The sequence below is a fragment of the Strongyloides ratti genome (assembly GCF_001040885.1).
Source record: "Strongyloides ratti genome assembly S_ratti_ED321, chromosome : 2".
Classification (NCBI taxonomy): Eukaryota; Metazoa; Nematoda; class Chromadorea; order Rhabditida; family Strongyloididae; genus Strongyloides; species Strongyloides ratti.
In genome coordinates, this window is record NC_037308.1 from 15,108,864 (window position 1) to 15,133,160 (window position 24,297).

The 24,297-nt window shown below is 19.3% G+C and overlaps 5 protein-coding genes across 5 annotated transcripts; 4 read left to right on the forward strand and 1 right to left on the reverse strand.

The window, feature by feature from the left end:
- Positions 1-2,222: 2,222 nt before the first annotated feature.
- SRAE_2000479500 (Protein fork head) lies at positions 2,223-3,533 on the forward strand (the record flags this gene model as incomplete). The annotated part of the gene is made up of 1 exon (XM_024643721.1): positions 2,223-3,533. The coding sequence occupies one exon, from the start codon at positions 2,223-2,225 to the stop codon at positions 3,531-3,533; it is 1,311 nt and encodes a 436-aa protein (XP_024509360.1).
- A 2,174-nt stretch (positions 3,534-5,707) lies between these two features.
- On the reverse strand, positions 5,708-9,506 carry SRAE_2000479600 (Hypothetical protein; the record flags this gene model as incomplete). Its single annotated transcript, XM_024643722.1, has 3 exons — positions 5,708-5,762; positions 6,266-9,243; positions 9,354-9,506. The coding sequence occupies 3 exons, from the start codon at positions 9,504-9,506 to the stop codon at positions 5,708-5,710; spliced, it is 3,186 nt and encodes a 1,061-aa protein (XP_024509361.1).
- A 1,195-nt stretch (positions 9,507-10,701) lies between these two features.
- On the forward strand, positions 10,702-12,014 carry SRAE_2000479700 (Globin-like domain and Globin, structural domain-containing protein; the record flags this gene model as incomplete). The annotated part of the gene is made up of 3 exons (XM_024643723.1): positions 10,702-10,812; positions 10,968-11,936; positions 11,985-12,014. 3 exons carry the CDS (start codon positions 10,702-10,704, stop codon positions 12,012-12,014), a joined length of 1,110 nt encoding a protein of 369 aa, XP_024509362.1.
- A 5,591-nt stretch (positions 12,015-17,605) lies between these two features.
- Positions 17,606-19,224, forward strand: SRAE_2000479800 (Hypothetical protein; the record flags this gene model as incomplete). The annotated part of the gene is made up of 3 exons (XM_024643724.1): positions 17,606-17,805; positions 17,922-18,798; positions 18,991-19,224. 3 exons carry the CDS (start codon positions 17,606-17,608, stop codon positions 19,222-19,224), a joined length of 1,311 nt encoding a protein of 436 aa, XP_024509363.1.
- A 1,506-nt stretch (positions 19,225-20,730) lies between these two features.
- Positions 20,731-21,648, forward strand: SRAE_2000479900 (C-type lectin domain and C-type lectin-like domain and C-type lectin fold domain-containing protein; the record flags this gene model as incomplete). The annotated part of the gene is made up of 2 exons (XM_024643725.1): positions 20,731-20,770; positions 20,819-21,648. 2 exons carry the CDS (start codon positions 20,731-20,733, stop codon positions 21,646-21,648), a joined length of 870 nt encoding a protein of 289 aa, XP_024509364.1.
- Between the last annotated feature and the right edge of the window lie 2,649 nt (positions 21,649-24,297).

Genomic DNA, 24,297 nt, shown 5'->3' on the forward strand with positions numbered 1-24,297 from the left:
TATTATTTCTTAAACATATATCTTCTATCACACAATCACCGTTTTCTCATAATCATCAATACCTTTAACTTAAATGAAACTTCTTGAAAAGCTTTTCTTTAAATAAAACTTGATTTCTTCTACTTTATCATCTCTTTCTCCTGTCAGATATATTATTTTCCCTTACTTCCTCACACCATTCTATCTATCTATCTCTCTCTTTCAATTTAATAGTCTTATACATTTCTTAATAATATATTATACATTTCTTCTTCTTTTTCTTTTTTTTTTTTTTGTATCTTACCAAAAACTCAAGATACAACACTCACAATTACTTTCTATTCTTAATACTTTTATTTTCTTATTCAAAGCATTTGTCAAAAAATCTTTTGCGGAAAGATTTTTATTTTTATACTCTCTATTTACATATATATTAATACGATACACTTTTACTTCAAAATTTCTTCCTACTGTTACTTGCATACTATAATGATAAAGTTAAAAAAAAAGAAAATAATCATACTTTATCATTATTTTTTTAAAAGTTTTTACTTTATTTAGTTATAACTATTTTTCTTCTTCTTTTTTTTTTCCTCATCCTATTTATTATAAATATTTTTACTACCTATTTTTTTTTTTTAAATCTAAATTGAATATACCTCTTATAAAGAATCATGATACATATATGTATATGAAGAAAAAAAAAAGGTAGATTAAGTTGACTATTCTCTTTTAAATTTATATTTGTTTAATCTCTATCCACAAAACGATTTTACAACATTTTATTTTGGTAAATTTTAATATACATTCATACATCCCATATATATATATTTATATGAGTAATGAAGATTGTCACAAGCTAATATTTATTGATATTATTCTATTATTTTATTGAAATATATATGTCTTTCTCTATCTCCATCTTCATATATTCATGATTTTTGTTAGCTTCACTTTTACTCTCATTTACATTTATATCTTCTTCCAATATATAATTCTCATAACTAACAATAAACTCTGCCTTCCTCCTCCTATTTCTTCATATATAGCTGTATATATGTATACTTGAATGTCCCTACTATTTATATACATAGAGAGTTTCTATATACTAACTATTATCATATCCAATCACATTATGGTCCTATCTTTGCCAAAACTACCTCTCTCTATCTCTTTTTTTTTTTAACCTCCTAAAAAGGGTATATGCTTATTATTTACAATAACGTTCTTTTATCTATTAAATGAAGTATCTTTCTATTCTTTTATTTTTGTTCTCATTTTATTATATAAATATTATAAAACACTATAAAATTATTAACATTTATCTATTTTTTTTAAATTTGAGTAAAATCAAATTTACCTAACCAATAGAAGCATAATTTTATTTTAATATTAGTTTACCAATATATTTCAAGCATTCAAATTAATATCTAAAAATAAAAAAAAAAAAAACTACTACAAATACTATTATTTAAATGTAATGATAATTAAAATCTTTTTTATTTATATTATTAAGAATATTCTTTTTCACATATTTTTTTTTTATATTCTTAATCAAAAACTTTTATATAGTAAGAAAATGACGCTTCATCAAAAAATAATGATTAACCCACTATTATTAGTCTTCAACAATCTATCCACTTTTCTACCCTTTTCTTCATAAATTTTTTTATCTTATCATATATCATCCGATACCTTCTAAACTTCCTTTGATAACACATGTTAGTTATACATTGCCCTTAATAATATACTGTTTTTTTGCCTTACTTATTATTGTTTTTAGGATAATAATAGTAATATTTATAGTGATACATACTGTTTACATGATAAATAGAAAATATTATATATAAATTTTTCCAGAACTATATATTTTTTTTTAACCCTTTTTTTTTCATTCTTATGATGTTTTTAATTTTATTTTTTTTTTCTCATTCTCCTTCTCCATATATAAACATATTATTCTTTTACGCCTTTTTCCATTTTTTTTTATTATTAGTTAAAAATTATCTCTATCAAAATGTTTTAGACATCATCATACTCTTTAATATTTAATCATCAATGAATATTAAAAAAAATAAAAAAATTCTTTATATATTAATATATAATGAAAAATATATACCTATAGATAAATATTTTAAATTAGTTTTTTTTTTTCTTTTTGTTTTTACTAATTATTATTAATTTTTTTTTTTTAAATTTTAAATAAATATATTTTAGAATATATATATATCTATATATATATAATGGCTGGTCAAGATTATACAACAGCCGCAATGATGCCTTCATACTCAACTGCAGCATTAAATGGATATAGTAATTATACATATCCATACAATCCTGTAACTGCTGCCTATACTACACCATACACAACCACAAATGGTACTAATTATGGTGCTTTTCAAACAAATCCTGCCTTCTTTCAAAATGGACAAACTTTAAATAGTATGACTCATAGTAATATTGATATGTCTGAACAAAGTAGGACTGATAGTAATAATAGCGATAATAGTTTTACCTCAACAACTAACATTAAGTCTGGTGAGCAAACTTTAACAGCTGCAGAGTTAGCTAGAATTAAGAAAAATGGTTATGGGCAAGCTAAACCACCGTATAGTTATATTAGTTTAATTACAATGGCTATACAAAGAAGTGAAAGTAAAATGTTAACTTTAAGTGAAATATATAACTGGATTATGGATTTATTTCCATACTATAGACAAAATCAACAAAGATGGCAAAATAGTATTAGACATTCTTTATCTTTCAATGATTGTTTTGTTAAAGTTCCCCGTACACCTGATAGACCAGGTAAAGGTTCATTCTGGACACTTCATCAATTATGTGGTAATATGTTTGAGAATGGTTGTTATTTAAGAAGACAAAAACGATTTAAACTACAAGATAAGGAGGCAAAAAGAAATAGAAGAATTATTAGATCATCATCAAATGCCTCACCTAGAGAGGACCAACAACAACAAAGAGAAGTAACATTAAAAGATGATAGGATGATATCAACAAAACAAGAAGTAGATAATCTCAATAACTCTCCAACAACAGCATCACCATCTTCAAATATTGAAAATATATCAACAACAAATTCTCCCGGTACTCAATTAGCCTCAATTATTCCACAACAACTGAAATCCGAGTCAGCCACTACCATCCTTCAACCTATTGGTACGGTAATCTCAACATCACCAACAACTGTCATCTCCTCAGCAGCATCCCTACCACAGATGTCATCGACTACCTATCCACAACAACAACAACATCAACAATATACAAATCCAACATCATTTCAAAATTTATATTGTACTCCTACAACAACGATAGGTGGTGGTTTTTGTAATACTGTCAATACATCTGCAAGTCAATTAACTATAGATTCATTAATGGATTCTAAAACATTTTTTGAAAATAATCTTTATACAACAGGAAATCAAATACAATATTTTACACCAATGAATAGTGGCAATGTATTAGATTATAGTAGTTATACACAAAGTTTATATAATGATAATGGAAGTATCAATAATCAACAATCAAGTCTTTAAAAATTAAAATTTTAATCTTTTTTTTTTAAATATCGTTTTATTCAACTATAATTTTACTTTTCATAATATATATTTATATATATATAATCAATTACTTGTTTTAAAAATTAACAAAAAAAAAAAAATTAAAAAATATTATTATTATAAAAAAAAATAACTATATCTGTTTTTTTTTTAATAATACTAGTTCCTGTTATCTTCTTTCAAGTTACTATAAATTTTTTTTGTTTTTATTCCATTTTATATTATAAGTTATGTTTCAAGGCATATTAATTTTACCTATCCCAGTATCATTTATTTTTTTTTTATAACTATAATATAATCATATCTTGGAAATGTTTTTTTAATTACTTGAAAGAATTTATTTGTAAATATTAAGTATATATATATGTTATTGAAAATAAAATCTTTTTTTTATTATTATTAAATATTTTTTTTATAAAGTTCAATTAAAATTTAAGTAATATATAATATAAATTAATTGAATAGTATATTATGTATTTTTTGTTTAAGAGAATGTCAAATCACAGCTTGAAATATTAATTTTTTTTTAACTTTTAATAAGTAATGAAATATAGATGATTAAAACAAACAATATTATCTTTAAAAATTTTAATTATTATACTATAAATGAACTTTATTATTTGCAATCACGAACAGCAGGATAGATTAATGTGAGTATGTGAAAAAAAAAAAGTTTATAAATATCTTATATAAATAAATATTAATTAATAATTAAACAATTGTTATTATATTATTATAAAGTTATTCATAATCTTATTCAATTTATAAAATTGTATAAGGTGTTAAAATATTTTATATTATACAAATAATAACAAAAAAAAAAGTTTTTTTTTTTAATTAAAGAAAAAATTAAAATGAGAAATGTCAATAAGAAGCTGAATGTATACTTTTTAAGTGTATAAAATATTAATTGAAATTGATGTACAAATATAAATGTATCAATAAATTTGTAAAAAGAATTTCTAGGATGCGTAAATACATTGTAAATATAATTTTCATATATTTTTAAGAAAACACAAATATTAGCTTTTAAAACAGACTTTGTGTATCAAGTTGGGAGGATAATTGTATTTAAGAGTAAAACGATAGAAGAAAAATTTAGTATCAATTTTTCTTTAAAAAACCTTTTCTTACCTTGTTGTTAACAGTTTATGTAATATTTTTTATTTTATTATATTAAAAATTTTAATAATTTTTTTTTATTAAATTTAATAAATAATATTTTATATAATCATTTACTCTTTTTATATTTACTATAAAAAAAAAATTTAATTTTTACTTTACCTAGATTATATAATCTAATAATTTTATTTTGCCTTCTATAAGTCAACGATTTTACAGTAATCTTCTTTTTTTTTTAATACAAAAACAAAATGAAATCACACTAATATATGTATTAGCTTATGTTAAAAAAAAATTTTTTTTTTTTTAACTATTTGCTATAAAACTTATTCTTTTTAAAATCAATCAAATTCTATTTTTAACTTTAAATTTTTCTCTTTTTTATTATCATAAAAATCTCGTGGTTGTACGTGAAGAGTATCAATGAATATATATATGTGTGTACCCAGTGATATAAATATAATAAATATATTTATGGGTATTCTATATATACATATATACTATAATCTTCTTCTCTTTCTTCTAAAAATTTTTTTCAATAACAATTGTCTTCTAACATTCTCTCATAGTAAATGATGCCTATAAAATACGTATATATATGAATGAATATCTTCATCATCACAATCATCACTATCGTCATATACTGGCAAAAGACTTAACCTCGATAATTTTCTTTTATCACACCCTTCTATTCCTCATTTAAATTCGCTTATGTCAATATTTACACAGTATTGAGATGACTTAGACTTTTTGGTATAGTTGAAGATGAGAATATATATATATATATATATATATATATATATATAATTGAGAATAGAAATAAGGGAAGGTATAACATTCATGTGATTAAGGGGTGAAATAACAAAAAAAAAAAACGATTGAAAATTTTTTGATAAAAACTTTTTATATACTTTTGTTTTTATATGATAACATAAATATTGATAAATAAGATAATTATTTATAAAATTAACAAAATATTTATAGTGAAAAAATATATTTCTTGATTAAAAATTAAATATTTCTTCTATTTATTTTTTCGTTCCTTGAAGTTTTTTTCTCAAAACAGCAATCAATCGTATTTGTCTATAATAATAAAAAAAAAATTATATATAATAATAATATTATTATTAATTTCAAATGTTTTAAAAAGTTTTAAAAAATAATAAGTAAACATAATTTTAAGGATAATATTATGTCATAATAAAAGAAAAATTATAATTAAGGTATAGGTACTTATAATTTTTTAAAAGAGATACCGGAAGTGATTTGTTTAATCCTAACTACTGTTTCATAAAAGAATGAACGACAAAGTTTATGTAATATAAACACTTATAATAATAAGTTCATTACAATTTAAAAAAACTTCCGATATTGTACTTATGATCTATGTTCAAAGGCCAATTACCGATAATTAGATATGTATTAAATTTATATTAAATACACAAAAGAATTGAAATTTGATTACATAAAAGGGAAAGTAAATAAATTATCTAGAGAATAATATCTGTGTTAAAAAATAGAATAAAAAAAAATTCCTTTTTAATAAATTTTTGTTAAATATATAATATGATAAAGGTAAAACATACTTCTGAATATAATCTTTGTATACATTAATATCATCACCATCATATTGAAAAGCATGAAGAGATTTGACTGACATTGTCGTCATTGAAGACATCGTTCTCTTGTATTGTGATAAATTTTGACCGGCACTATTTTGTTTCTCTGATAATACAATGTTATTTGAAGAAGAATTATTAATGATATGATTTGATTGATATTCATTTTTCAATGTATGATTTTCATCTCTTAATTTAGACATTTCTAATTCAAGATCTCTCTTATCTTTTGATAACTCCCGATATCTAAGAGCTTCTTTTTCTAACAATTCTTTCCATTCAATCTCTTTTTTAGATACTATTTCTTTTAATTTAACAATTTCCTTTTCACGTTCTTCTAATTCTGTTCTAACTTCTGAAAGTTCTGATTCTAATTCAACTATCTCTTCATCAGATACATACTGTTCACGTAATTTTGTATTTTCTTCTTCTAAATTTTTTAATTGAAGTTTTGATTTAACTAACGATTCTTTTAGTTCATGTAATTCTTGTAACATTTTATCATAATTTTCTTTTTCTGAAAGTTCTTCTTTAAGTTTTTCAATTTCTAAATCTTTTTCTTTGATTTGTGCCAAATGTTTATCAATTTCTAAGGAATAATTATTATTTACAATATTTTCTTTTTTTGTATACTCTTCTTTTAATTCATTAATATTTTCTAAACCTTTTACTGTTTTTTTCAATTCATCATTTTCAACACTTAATTTTCTCATAATACTATCAACATTATCTGCATCTGTTCTTAATATTTTAATATCTAATTCTTGTTTTTCAATTATTTTTTTCAATTGTTCTACCTCCTCTGTATGAGTGTTTAACAATTTCATTTGTTTTTTCTCAAATTCATTTTTTACGCTATTTATTTTACTTTCATTTATAGCTTCATGTTTTAATTCTTCATTTTCAATACTCATCTTTTTCATAACAACACCAAAGTTTGCTGCTTCTTCATTTAATGTTTTAATAACTAATTTTTGATCATCAATTATCTTCTTTAATTTTTCAATTTCATTATTATGAGAATTTAATAATTCATTTTGTTGTTTTTCAAATTCATCTTTAACATTATTAATTTTATCTTCATTTTTAAGTTCTATTTTTAATTGTTCATTTTCAGATGAAATTTTTTCTAGTAGGCTAAAATTTTTCTCATTTTCATTTTTAAGTTTATTTATTTCTTCTTTAAGTGTATTAATAAGATTATGATTTTCTTCATTCATTTTTTCATTTTTTTCAGCAATATCTTTGTACTTTTGTAATTCAATATTATGCGTTTCAATTAATGATAATTCTTTTTGATCATATTGTTCTTTAATTGCTTTTACTTTATCTTCAGAATTTAATTCTAATGTTAAGAGTTCATTTTTAGAGGAAAGTTTTTGAACCAAATCAAAGTTAGTAGCATTCTCTTCTCGTAAATTATGAATTTCTTCATCTTTTACCTTATTTACACTGGTTAATTCATTCTTCAAAAAATTTATTTGACTTTCAAGATCCTTCTTTTGAGATAACGCTTCATTTTCAAGTTTTTGCAAACTCATTTGAAGTATCTTCTCCTTCTCTTCCCAATCTTTCTTTACCTGCTCTAATTTGGCATCATTTTTAACTTCATTCTTTAACATCTCATTTTCACTAGCAATTTTAATCATCTTTTGTAACTGTTCTTCTATATCTTTTTTCAATTTTTCTCTCTCTTCCATCCATTCATTTTTTTTCTCAATTATCTCTCTCTCTAAATCTTCTACTTTTTTCAACAACTTTTTTTTTTCTTTTTTTTCATTTTCTATTAAATGTGCCTTATTAGATTTTTCTTCTTCTAAAGCAACTTTACAATCATCATAATCTTTTGTAAGTTTTAATAACTTTTCATTTAATTGTTTTATCTCTTTTTCAAAATTATTTACACGATCATTATTTTCAAGCACTTCTGTTTTTGTACTTTCTATTTTCTCATTTAATAATAAAATTTCACCATTTTTATTCTTTAATAATAACTTATTTTCATCGTTTTTTGTTTCCATTTCTTCCATTTTTTTGGTTGTTATTTTTTTTTCTTCTTCTAAATGTATAATTTTTTTTTCATTAGCTTCAATTAAATCTTTTAATTCAACAATCTTATCATTAAGTTTTTTTATAGCATTATCTTTTTCACCTACTAAATTTTTTACTTCATCTTCTTTACTTTTAAGTTGACTTTCATATTCACGTTTTTCTAAATTTCCAATCTGAACTAGTTCTTCTAACTTATCTATCTTCGACAACAATTCAAGTTTTTCTTTACCATTATCATCATCATTCTGTAATTTTTTGTGAAGTTCCTCTTTCATTGACTCAAGTTTTTCTTCTAAATTTTTTATTACTTCATCAGATGTTTTTTTATCAAATTCAAAATTTTTTAGTTTTTCTTTAATTATATTACTTTCTTTTTTTGCTTCAATTAATAAATTTTCTTTTTGTTGTATTAAACTATCCAGTTGATCAACTTCTTCTTTTTTTAATTTTATTCCTTCCTCTAAATCTAAAATTTGTTTTTCATTACTAGAAATATTTTTGTTTTTTCTTTCTATTTCTTTTTGTAATTGTTCAACTTCTATTTCTAGTTCACCTTTTTCTTTTGTTAATTTTAATACTTTATCTGAATCTTCTTTTTTTTCTTGTTTAGCTAGTTTTAAACTTTGCAGTGCTGCAGTTTTCATTTGTATATCTTTTTCAAGTTCTCTCTTCTCTTCTTCATATTTTTTTTTAATATTTTCAATTTGTTCTTCTTTTAAATCTAAATCCATTTTATATTTTTGAGTTTCATTCTCATACTTTTTTTTTTCAAGTAATAACAATTGAAGTTCACTTTCTATTTCATCTCTCCTTAATTCATAACTATTTTTTGACATCTCTGCCACTTGTAATTTTGTATCCATTTCGGCAACTTCCGCAATAAGAACATTCATCTAAAAAAATATTTAATTAATGACAAAAAAGAAGACAAGAAAAATCTTTTTTTTTTTGATGATACCGAAAAGGTAGCAAATTATAAAAGAAAAAATATTGTGATAAGTACCTGTGTAAAAAGTTCTTGTTTCTCATTTTGCTCTCTTTCCAACTGAGCTCTTAACTCAGCTTTTTCATTTTGAAGATTTTTTATATCCTGCTGTCTATTTCCTCCCAGCATTCGACTAAAGAAATATGGTGATAAATTATTAGTAATTTTCATGATATATTTCAATTAGAAATTTTAAATATATTTTTAAATGGTCACGAAATAAATAAAAAAATTTTGACTTTTTATTTATGAATGAGCATGATAATATAACATCAATAAAAATTAAAAAAGATGTGGAAAATTATAATATAAAATATTCAAAAAAAATTAAAAGAAAAATATTGTAATATATTATTTTCTCAGAAAAAAAATCGAAAAAATATTATTATCAATATTATTATTAAACTTTTGATATTATTTCTTTTTTTTTCTTCTATAAAAGTTTTGATTTTAATATTTCTATTTATGTGTAGATCAATAAAAATTTTAATAAATATGTAACAAAAATTAATAACATTATTAAATGATTTATATTTTTTTTTTATTAAAATTTTTATTGTATGATATTATGATACGATTATCTTTTAATAAAATTTTTAAAAAAGTTAGAGATCAAATTTGTATTATTACATGGAAAAGTAGATTATTTAAATGTTACGTCATAAAACAAGAAAACTGTTCACATTATTTGTGAGAAATGATAAGCTGGATAAAGATATATGTAAAGAAAGATTACATAATAACAGTAGATTATTTTTTTAACTTATTAACTAATATTAGTTTGTTTTTAATTTAATATACTATGAAGGAAAGTAATTGTAATGTAGTAAGATTTGTATAAAAATAGTGAATTAATTACAAGTACATTAAATAACATTATTTGTTTTTATTTTGTTAAAAATTTGTTACTTTAATAAAAATTTTGTGACGTCAGAGAAGTTTAAAGCAAACATCTCTTATCCATAAACAACCTTATTTCTTATTTAAAAATTTGTTAAATGTTAATTAAATATCAAATAAACATTAAATATTATTTTAAAATGTAATCAAAAGTAGTTAAGATGTATACTTTTAAAAAAAAATATAATATAATACATTAAAATTATTTAAAAGAATTGATATATAATCATTCTCATAATAACAAGTCAAATGATAAAAATTTTTAAACCATAAGATGCACGTTAGCATAAATTTCCGTCATCTATCAAATGCTTTTTAAATTCTAGTTCATATGAATTTTAATAAACAAAATATTCATATATTTATATGTATATATCATTTTATATAAAAATAAAAATCCAGATAAGAAAGTTATAATTTTAAAATACTAAAAAAAAATTTTTATATTGCTAATATTATAAAAATTATGGCTATATTTAAAAAGAAATATGATGAATTTACTCAATATGATGAACAAAAAAAATTATTTTATATAGCAAGAGCTCATTGGATTCAATTATTTAAAGTTAATATGCAGGTAATATCTTATCAATATTAATTATTTTTTTAATATTTATTCTTTATAAATATAATTGATAAATATATACTTACTTATCAAAAAGTATTATAATATTTTTTAATATAAAAAAAAAAAGTTACTAATAATTTTTAAGTTTTTTTTTTTAATTATAGCATACAATAATTGCTCAAACATTTTTAAATATAATTGATGAACATCCACATTTAAAACCTTATTGGATATTTATGAGAACATCAAAACCATTTGAAACAATAAAAGTAAATAATGTTGAAGATGATACAGAATCATTAGATGAAGATGTTAAACAAGTTATAAGTTCAGGTGTTCTTCAAGACAGTTCAACATATATAACAGCAAACTTAAAAATTAATAATGAACATAAATTTAATAATCATATATCTACAGTTCAAGCAGCTATAACTATAATGATGGATAATGTTGATGATTATAAATCTTTAATTAAAGTAATAAGAGAATTTGGTTCATATCATTTTTTTTATGAAGCATTTGAACCACATTTTGAATTATTTCATACTTATTTTATGATTACAGCTAAAAAACTTTTAGTTAATACAACAGAAGAAATTGATAAAAAAATAGAAGAATCATGGAATGCATTATTTGAAGAATTAAAAGAAAATATGTCATATGGAGTTGCTTTACAAAGACATACCTATCTTAAAACAGCAATCACAATAGATGATATGTTAACGATAACAAATGATTGGGAAAAGATTGAAATGTATGGTCTTGATAAGATAGGTGATCTTATCTATAATAGAATGAAATTTAAATATATAGTGATACTTAAAAATATGGATATAGAATTACCAACTGATATGGAAGAAGAATATAAAAAGATTAAAGAAATATCTCATCAACTTATTTATGGTCTTCAAATAGCAATACAACATTACTCTTTTGCAGATGGTTTTGCTAGTTTACCAGAATTATTAACTGATTTTACTTTTAATCATGCTTTAATTACAATATGTCCTATGGTATTTAGAAAAGCTTTTAATAATGCTTTGATATATGCATTAACAATTATTATGGGAGACAATAATATGAAAGAATGTAAAATACATGTATGGGGAAAATTATATAGAATTTTAGAACAGGTAAATTTAATTTATATAGATTATTAAATGATAACAAATTTCTTTTAGGCAATTATGACAAATGTTGCTAGAATGTAGATTAAAAAAAAATATATTATAAATAATAAAAAAAATAAAAAATTTTTTTAAAAATTAATTATTATATTATATTATATATATATATGTTTTATTTTATAAAATAATAAGACATATTTTAATTATAGGTATTTAATAACAGCAACACTTTGCTGAAACTAGTTCTTACATAATATTATTATAATACAAAATAAACTAAAATTTTTAGTTTATATACAAAAAAAAAATAGTTATGTTAAATTGACTAGTGAAGAGTAAAAATAGTTTTTATTTTTCTAAAATTCTTTCTTTTTCATTTTTATTACAAAAATATTGCTGAGGTAATTTTATATACAATAGTTAGTATAAAATATAATAAAATAATAGTTGTAAGAATTTATATTTTAGGTTAATGAATATTTTAAATTTAATTTGATTTTAATTTAGGATAAAAAATTAATTTTATTTAAAATATATTTATATATAAACAATCCATAAAAGTGAACATGTCTATTTTAAAAAAAAAAAACTTTTGATTAAACCGGCTGTCAGTTGTGAGGAATAAAGGGCATATGATAAACGAAGGTCAATATAAGGAATCGATAAATAGGTAAGGAGATTTGAGGTATGATAAAGATAATTTAATAAAAGAAATATACCAATAAATTAAATTATTTTTTTTTTAATATTATAAAAATATTAATAGAAATTTATTTTTTTTTTAGGTAAATTATAAAATAAAAATTATTTTATTATATTTTAATAAGAAAATTTTATTAATGTTAACTAAGCATTTTATTGTCATTAATATACATATGTATACACTATTTATTTCTCCTTCTTTTGCATTAATATAAATATTTGTGGACCATATTTATTACTTACAAATTTCACCTCAAACGACATTCAATAATAACATATATTGTCAAATATTTGGTCTCTTTTAATTTCTTTAACCATCATTGATCTTACATCAAATTCAATACTAAAAAAAATTGATTTGAAAAAAAAAAAATCTATCAACTTGAATGTTATATAAAATATAAATTAATATTTAAAACCACAAAACATTTTATAACATTAGATTGTATTTTAAAAATAACTATTGTTTTTAAAAATATAATCATGTAAATTATTTTAATTATCAAAAAACTATCATTAATTTTTATATAAAAAAAAGGTAAATAGCAAATATTTTACAATAGTATATATATACATATAATTTTAAAATAACATTTCTAATAATATTTAAAAATAAAATACATATATAATAAAGTTTTCCGTTCTTGTCAATCAACTTAACATAACGTATCGTTTATGTATAGTTATGTGCAAATATAACTTGAAATTCAAGATTATTCATTTTGTAGAGAATGACTTTTCGTTTTCGATATATATATATATATATATATATTGATGATTAGAAGTTTTTCAAATAATTTGGATGAAGCATTTGTATATATATTTATATGAAGTATTCTTCTTAAAATGAGAAAATAAAAAGAGTTGATTATTGTTTATATTGATAAAATGTAATTAAATATGATATAAACTTACTTGAAATAATTGAAAATAAATTTAATATTATATTTGTTAAATAATATAATTTCAAAACAAAAAAAAATAATATATATAAATTTATAAAGTATTAAAATAAAATAATACTGACATCATTTAACCTATCAACAATATTCTCCTTATTCATTTCCTATATTTTCTAGAAACAAATATTAGCAAACGAAAAGGAGTGTATTGTCAATATATATGAAATAAATATTTTACAACAATAATATCACCTTCTTATTCAATCTTAATATAAATATTTTAAAATATTTATTTTCTTTAAATTTTCCATCTTCCATATGAATGAAATAGACATACTGTTGAAAGAAACTACCATTTAAATCATTCTGTTTTCTATTTTATTTTAAAAAAAAAATACACGTATATACTGAAAATGACAAAATCTATCAGTTATTTGAAAATATATCACATTTTTTCAAACATAACCATATTTTGATTACATTTTTGTTTAATTGAAAAATGATAATATACTACCAAACCAACATATGCATGGAAATTTAAAGTGTATCTATTTTCTCTTTCACCTCGCACTTCTCTCTTTGACGACCAATAAACTCTCTTAATTAAATATTTTGTCTTCATAAACCAAATTTTTTTTTAAAAATATTTATATAATATAGCTGCAAGTTAATATTAAACACTTCAATCGTTAAAAAATAATAAAACATTGTGTAACAATAGATATTTTATATTTATAAATTTATTTTTGGTTTAAAAAAATATAATGTATATGTATATATACATTTTCCTCCATTATTTTATAAGATAATAAATCATACACTTAATAGTTTTTCTAAATAATTAAGAAAAACAAAAAAAAAAGTCAAATATTTATATATTTATTTCGATTAATATGAAAAATAAAAAAAAAAAAGTTAAATTATTAGATAAAACATTTAATGTAAAATATATAATAATATAGATATTTTAATAAAAGTTAAATATCATTTTAACTATAAAAGTATTACGAAATAAAGGTGTGTGATATGAATTTAGACTCAGTCATTACAAAATAACGCCACTCCTAAGATTATACTTATTTAAAGATTGATAAAAAAAGTATACATAAACTAGTAAGAAGCTATCTTTCAACTGTTATGTTAACAAAAACTATTTTCAAAAAAAAAGCAGAGAATCCAAAAGATGTTGGGAGAAAAAAAAATGTACGCTATTACTTTCTTTAAAAATATATAAATAATACATTTTTCAAAGGTATTTGAAAGTGTTAAAGAATTAAGAAAATGTACATGATAATTCTTTTTCTAGATTCTAAATGTGACAGTATGTATGTTAAAACATATATAAATATATAATATTAAATTTTGAAAAAAATAGGGTGATTTAAATTATAATTTCATTCTAGCTTTATATATTTCTAAAAGTTAAAAAAAAAAACTTTTATATAATATAGTTTTTTTTTTTAATTATATAAATTAAATTAATTGATAAATGGATAGTTTAGGTAACTTATATTGAATGATTTTATCATTAAAAAGATACATACATCAACAAATTATTCACGACATTCTTTCTATATATAATAATACTAATGACTGGTTTGAAATATAAATAGATAAAAATTTTGTGGTATTTTTCAGTGGTACAATAAAATGCTAAAAAATTAAATATATATATATATATATAACATTTTAATAATTAAACGTATTTGAGAAACATTTTTATACCTAAAAGATATTTAACATTTTATTTTAAATGTGGTGAAATAATAATTTAATAATATAACATTAATATTATTATTATTAAAATTATAATACAACGACATGGAATTTTCAATAGAAAAATCTCCACATTTTAAATTTTTATGTACAAAGTAGCAAATAAATAAATATATAATATATGCATATATATATATATATATTATTTTTCTACCAATATGTTTAGTAAAACATTTCTTTTTAAAATTTGTGAATAGTCAAAAGTCAATAGAAAATGATATAAACATTAACAAAAAGGATCCAACATTCAAAAATATATTATTTTGACTACTGATCTTTATGACAAAAATGTTAACATTTAGCTACCTTTTTTTTTTAATATTCATATACAAAGTGCTTATAATGTTATAGTATTCTCAAAATATTTAATAATGTTTTTATAATTAATATTTTTTTTTATTTTTACTATCAATTAATAAATTTTTATTTTAAATAATTTAATATTTTAATATAATACAATATCTATAAACAATATCATAAATATTAAAAAAAAAAAAAATTATGATCTTTTTACCATAATATTATTTTTAAAATAAAATTATCAACATTTATTTAAATAGACATTTAAATCTAATATATAGAAAACATTTATCAATTTCTTTATCGTCAACTATTTTTTTTGGGATATATGATGATAAGAAATCAAATGTGATTTTAATATAAACATCAATTATAGGATGACATAAAATAACTGTTATAATAAAATTTACCAATAAAATTATAAAAATATTTTTGATTATAAGAAAATATAGTTATTTTTTATAGTTATTGAATTAATAAAATAGTTATTAAACTATTAAAAAATTTCACCTATTAAATAATGATATAATCAACAAATAGAAATATATTACATTTAAAGAAAGCTATTAAAATTTTCAAAGGTATTATAACTTTATAAGCGTTCTACATATTTAAAAATCATTTTATTAATTCTTTATATAACAAATAAATAATATTAATATTAGTTATTGATGGAAGGTTTGCTAAAATGTTATTAATATAGTATTAAAAAATCAGATAAAAAGAAGATTATTTAATATATATACTATACATATCTACATAAAATATTTAAAATACTAAAAATTTTGTTGGTATGATAAAATAATATTAAATATATATTTTACATTTGTATTTATATATATATATAAAATAATTGTAGGTAGAATATGAACGGCTCCTTCTTTTTATAATTTTAATGATTGTTATGTGATGATAGTAGTGGTAAAAAGATAAGAAATGTAACGATTTTTTCTTATAATAAGTGTAAAGTAAAAAAAATTCCTTTCCTAGGTTAAATTTTTGTTTGTAGAATATTCTCTTTAGAAACATTTTTAAAAATTACTTTTCTTCATTCAACCTCTTTCTTCATTCTAATTTTCTTATCATTTATATATATATATATATATATATATTTATATATAATGTAATGTTATATAGATACAAGTGAAAATAATGATAATATAATTATAATATCATATGAAATAAGATAATAAGAATGTGGTGTTATTATAAAAGTATTATACCAACTAATTTATGTTAAATCTTTTTTTAATAAAAGTTAATAAAATATTTATCAAATGTGTAATAGAGTAATAAATTCTGCCATTCATATTAATTTATATATGTATATATAATATACAAAGAGGTAAATGATATATAAAAAGAACAATGATTATTGATAACATAAATTATCTTTATTTTAGTATTTACAAAAATTTATATTATTATCTCAAAACTTACTAAAGAATTCTTTAAATTTTTTTTTTCAGAAAAACAGATTAATAATATTAATAATTTTAATATATATTATAATAAAATTTTTTTTCTAAAAAATTAAATCAAATATTTAAAAATTTTTATCTCGACGTTTTTATTTTATAATTTAATACTTAATTTATAATATTTTATTTTAACTTATCTTAGTAGAAAAAAAAAAAAAAGAATTTGAAATTTCTTTTTAACTCTCTTTAATGTAAAATTAGTTAAGGTAAGAAGAAAGAAAAATTTTTCAATTTATTATTAACCACAGTTTTATCATTACTATCTTAAAGTAAATAAGAATAATTTTAACGATCTTTTTTTTTTATTGTATAAGATATTATTCACGGATTTTGTAAAGAGAGACAAGATTTATTTAATAGATATATAATAATGCTTTTGATAGCAATAGAAGATATTTAAAAAAATTTTTTAAATCATTATTTTAACTAAAGATACAATAAAATTCTTTAGTTATATATATATTCTTTCGGTTATCAATAATAATATAAGAAAATTATTAAATAGAAATTAAAAATGTTTTATAAAAATATTATGGGGAAAGAAGTTTTATTTCAATATTTTATTATAAAAATTATAATATACCTCATTTTCCGTATAATAAGAACTATTATTCATATAGAATCATTAATATGGATGATTTTAAAAAATATAATATATCAAGAAAAAGAGGAGGATGATGGTAAAGATGTAAAAGTTTATGATATTCTTATGAGGTAAATTTTAATATTTAAATTTTATTTTTTCTATATCTATTTATTCAACTGATATTCATAAAACAAATTTTTTTTTTTTTTATAATTATTTATATTATTTAACAAACATATTTTAGATACAAATTTTATCATACTGATCCATCAAAAGAAACTGATTTTATATGTTTTTTTAATTCATTTACAAGTTATGATAAAATTATTTCATCAAATAATTGGCATTTTTATTCACTTAACAATTATTACGCCTACTTTATTTATCTCCCACAATCATATACTTTTCAATCAAATAGTTCTTTCACAACGTACACTTTCAAAAATGGAGTTTTTTTAGCTAAAGTAAATGCATCTGATTTTCTAAGTACAACAAATATTATCAAAAATTTAAATGGAAAATCAATAATATTATATGATATGCCTTTTTCATGTGTTAATGATTTTCTTTCACTTTTATATAATTTAATACCAGCCCCAAAACATGATGACAAAACAATTAAAATATTTAAAGATTACTCATCATTAAATAGTGTTTTAAGATTAGTTAATACTAATGATAATTTAACACATGAAGAATGTAAAAAAATTTTATTAAATGTCATGAGATGTATAATGAAAAATCAAAAAAGTAATGAAATATGGATTATTGAAATGGCATCAGAAAGTATATCATTAATTCCTTATATTCATTCACCATCAACTTCATCAATATTATATGCTTTTTATGGAAGAGATAAAATTGATCAAGCAATATTATATTATTTAAAAGAACATGATTATAAAGATAAACAATTAAAAGAATTATTAGTTATGAGAAAAAAATTAAAAAAAATAATGACATTTTTTACATGGAAAACATCATTTGAAGAAACAATTCTTAATCGTGTTAAACCACAAAATCCTCTTCAATTGGCATTAACATTGATCTCAAAATCAATACTTGATTATAGGTTACATAAAAAGTATTTTATTAATAATATTATTTATTATGAACAATTTGTAAGTTTTATTTAGTATATATGAATAATTTCGTTGACATTTTTTTTAATATAACATTAATTGTATTATAACTAAAATTTGAAAGATCTTTGATTACCCAAAAATAATTACTTCCTGTTTTAGTTTTAAAAAATAATAAAAAAAAATTTCTTTATTAGTAGTATTATATTACTTTAAAAATTATTTTTATAGGTATCTGATCCCTATATTACAATAACTCATTTTTTAAAAAATTGTGGTTTATTAAATCAGTTTTCAATACCTGAAATATCTTCAATTAAAGAACATCAAGTTAAGAGAAAATTTACTGAAAAAGAAATTGAAGAAATTAGAAGTATTGTTGAAATAATTGATTTATATGGTGAAAATAAAGAATTATTTAATGATTCTTCAATAACATATCAAAATAAAGATGAATATTTGTAAAATTAAAAAAATGAAATTGCATAATTTGTTATTTTTTATTCTTTTATTATTCTTTTTTTTTAGTTTTTAAAGTTTACTTTATCTATTAAAATAAAATATATAAAAATAATGCTGAAATATTTGAAATAAAAATTATTTCTCATTACTTTTGATAAATATAAGGAAGTAAATTATAAAATATGATAACTATAAAAATTAAATTTTCTTAAAAATAAATGTCTACATTTTAAACTTCCTTTTTTCATTAGTAATTTTAATTATCTAAAAAGTAATTAAAATTAAAAAAAAAGTATAATCAATATAATGATTTATGAATTCTTTTAATTACCCGTTAATACTAAAAATTATAAAATATTCAAGACTAGTTTTAATATACACAATTATTAAATTAAATAATATAAAAAATTTTTTTGCTAATTTTATAATATATCACTATAAATTTTAATAAATCATGTTTCAATTCTTTCAAATTTTTTTAGTGTCAAACTTTTTGTACTTAAAATTAAATGTTAAAATTCTTTTAAATATGATGATCAAGGACATTTATAATTTTATTTCTAAGAAAAAGACAACTTTTCCTGTATATTCATTTTTAAGTATAATTTATGATACGAGAATTTGATGTTTAACAGGCATACACATAAAATATTTTAAATAAAAAAATTTTTTTTAATAATATTTTGTTTAAATGATTGAAGATTATTCTTACAATATTGTATAGATTATTGCAAATTAATTACAAATTAAATTATACTTTTAAAGAAAATTTAAAAATAAAATATTTATATATTTTTTTTTTTATATATAAATAATTTTTTTGTTGTTATTTAACAAGGAACTATTTTAAGATAACCTTTATTTTTTTTTTAGCAAAAAATAAAAATTAATAGAAATGTTCACCATATTATTTGGTTTGTATAAATCATTTAAAATAATACAATATAAGACAGTTATTACTTGAAAAAAAATATATATATATTTCTATTTATGATATAAAATAAAAATGTTAATAGGAAAACGGAGGCGGATGATCTATTCATTAAAATTTGTAAGAAACTATCTTTTCAACAAGTATTACTTATCCATAAAAAGAGACAAAATTTTTATGTTATATATTTATATATTTTTTTCTATCATTCCCGAATATTTTTATAAATGAAAAATATGTATTGAAGAAAAGATATATCAAAATTATTTAATGGGTTGTTATGAAGGACAGAAACATTTTTAATAATACCAATATGTTACGCCTATTCTTTACTTTTTTTTTGTTATTACTTTTGTATACAACAAAAGAATAGCCTTATTCATTTTAGGACGTTTTTAATTATATTAGTAAGAACTTTGAACTATCTTTAATTGCTTCTAAGTTTCGTTATTATATAAAGACGGTAGTTGGAAGGGTAAAAATCATTATAATCTTTTCTCTTCAACAAATTTCTTTTATATTTGTCTTTAATAATTGTAGACATATAACTGACTAGAGATTAACATTAACAAAAAAAAATGAAATTAATTTTTGTTACTTTTATTATCTTATCAATTTGTAAGTTTTTTTTTTAATATTAATTAATTATTTAATTATATGTTTTAGTACAATGTATATTTTGTGGATGCCCAGATGGTTGGATATTTTCACCTCATGATTCTAAATGTTATAAAGTTTCAAATACCCTTTCTGGATGGAATGTTGGAGAATATAATTGTGCTTTTATTGGTGGTCATCTTGCTTCAATTCATTCATTAGAACAAAATCAATTTTTATGGGAATTAGGAAGACGTATTGGTAAATATATATGGGTTGGAGCTGCACAATTTGGAAATAATCCTAATTATGTTTATGCAGATGGTTCACCATTTAATTATGAAAAATGGAATTATGGTAAAAGACCATCATTTAGAAGAGGAAAAAGATGTATTAAAATTGATACCTCAACAGGTTTATGGGAACAATCATGTTGTAAAAAAAAATCTGTACCAATATGTGTTAAAGATCCTAAACTTTATCCAGGTTGGGGAACATCATCATCTGAAGAGATGAAAAAAAGTACAACAACTTTACCATCACCTTTTTTAGTTGAAAAAAAAGAGGAAACAGATAATTTTGCTGCTGCAGTAGATGGTTTTCAAAAAGTTTATAATTTATCAAAACAAGAAAAAAGACCTAATGATTCTTCTTTTGAATTTAAATTAAAAAATGAAGAACCAATTAATGAGGGAAGTGATGGATTTGGAAAAGTAATTAAATTAACAGATACTATGCCTAATGTTGATGCTACAAATCCAATTCTTGCTAATCCAGATAATAGAGAACGTGTCATTTTGACAACAATTAGAAATGATAATGTACCTTTGGAGGCAGAAGAAGGAAAGGATCGTCTTGATGGTATTGTTAGATCTCCTTTAAAAAAACTTAATTTCTAAATATAAGAGAAAAAAAGCGCATTCTTTTAATGAACAAAGTTTTAATTTTATTTTTTAATTATTTTAAACTAGTCTTTATCCATTTTTTTTTGTTATATTTTTATACTTTTCTTCTAAACTCATTGTATTATTATCATTTTTTTTTCGTGCATATCAATCATTAAATAAAAATTTTTAATTATTTTTGTTAAAAAAATGAAACTTTAAAGTTAATATTACTTTTTATTAATCAATCTTTAATACTTGTTTCTGATAACAATAAAACTTATAAATAATGATTGGATAACAAATAGACAACTTTTATTGTAATTATTTTAGAATAACATTTTTATATTAATGATTTTAAATCTATACTTTTCTAAAGTACAAATTTTTTTAGTAAATATTTTAAAAATAACTATACATTTGTTGTTTGGAAAAAAAAAGTTATGAAGGATAAAATGAAGGATAAAATAAAGTTTAAACAAAAATAAAATAATAATTTCTTTTAAAATAATAAATTTTTTTTACTTTTATTATCGAAATTATATTTTTTGTATTATTAAATAATGTTTAATATATTTTTAAAATTAAGTTGTTTGTTATAAATAAAAGAACAAAAAAAAATATTTTTTTATATTTTGTTTATTTATTTTTAAGAATAATCATTGATGTTTCATATGTTTTATCAAAGGTAATAAAAATTTTTCTTGTTATTTTGTAAATAAAATTGCAAAACAATTTTTCGTTGTAACAAATATTTACTTAATAATATTAACAACATCATTCAACATGATTGTCAATTAAAATGAATATTTTTGATTTCAACATCATTCTTTTTTTTTTTATAATACTATTCATTATTCCTTTTTTGTAGGAGATTTTTGTATTTTATCAAAATTTATTGTATTATTAAATAATTATGACAGGTTAAAAAGATAGATAGGAACATAAAAAAATATTTTTCATCTTTACTTCTTATCTTTTAATTTACCTTTACCTAATTTAAATTTATATTTTATGGTAAGAATATAGATTTTTTTTTAATGTTAATGTTTTTATTATTTTTTCTTTTATTAATTTCTAACATTAATTATGTTTTATATATTATCTTACCTATAACCTATACTTAATAACAATATTTTATTGGATAAGAAATTTTATCATTAAAGAAAAAGTAAAAGTTATTTAAAAAATAAATGGCAATTAATACAAAAAATATATTTATCAAGGCTGTATTAAAGCAAATTAAAATAATAAGTATTTTTTTTAACAATATGAGCATTTTACATAATAATCAAAAGTATGATAGTAATATATTATAATAATAATTGTTAATTTCAAATGGAATATTTGATATATATATACATACATATTATTTATCATTATTAAAAAAAGCAATGAAAAATGTAAAAATAGTACAATGCAAATAGTTAATCTAAATAATTTTAATAAAATATCTTGTGTAAACTCTATATTTGTGATTAAAAATTTTAAAAGCTATACTTTTTTTTTATAAACTTATAAAGTGCAAAAAAAAAAAAAATTAAAAAATTTTAGGCTTAATACTTAACAAAATAAAAAATAACATAATATTAATCTTAAAAGTAGTGCATAAAAAAATATTATCTACAATGTATTTTTGATAAGTAGATAGAAAATAAGTGATAGTACAAATACAAAATAGTTCAAGTATATAATTACAGCTATAACATTATTTTTAAATATTTTTTTTAAAAAAAAAACATCAAAAAACAATTCATGTAGGGAGATTTTTTTTTTATAATTTAATATATTTATTTATATCCTTTTTATTAAGGCTTTTTAATTGACACTGTTTTTAATTATATCAAAAATTTTTTTATTATTATTATCTATTAAACATAAAACATTTTCATAATATTATTAAGTCATCAATAATTATGTTGTTAATAAAAAAAGATTTAGCTTTAAAACAAAAAAAAATGTTTTTTACTGAAACTTTTATTTATTCTAATATTTTAAGAGAATTTACTGAATATTTTAAACGATAATTTTTAATATGATTAACACTGTTATCCGATTTTTCTGTATAATACGCATTTTTAAAAAATACGTAATAAAAAATTTAATATAACCTCGATATAAATAACATATTTATATTGTACATTTAATATAATAAATACTTATAAAAATCTTAAATATGTCTTTGAATAATTTTGTAAATTAATTTTTCTAAACCACTTTAAAAAATTACAACACCAATTGTTTTGAAACATATAAGTTTATATATTTTTAATAAAATTTTTTTTTTTATATTTTAACGATTATGGATAATATGATTTTTAAGAAATTAAGGAAAAAATTAAGTTTTATACTAGATGTATTTAAATATCATATCATTCGTCAAACTCATCCACTGAAATAGCCCATAGTATATGTGTTAAAATTTTACAATAACACAACCTTGGAAAAATAATTGAATACAAATGAGACATCTAAATTTTTCTTCAAAAAATTATTTATATTATTTACAATAAAATTATCAAATGTTTATAATAAATTAAATGGCAAAATTGTTAATAATTTTCAAAACTATAAATATAACTTAAGTTATTTGATAGTAATGGCAAATTACAAACAATAATATTAATTTCAATCAAATTATTTAAATGTATCATATATAAATTT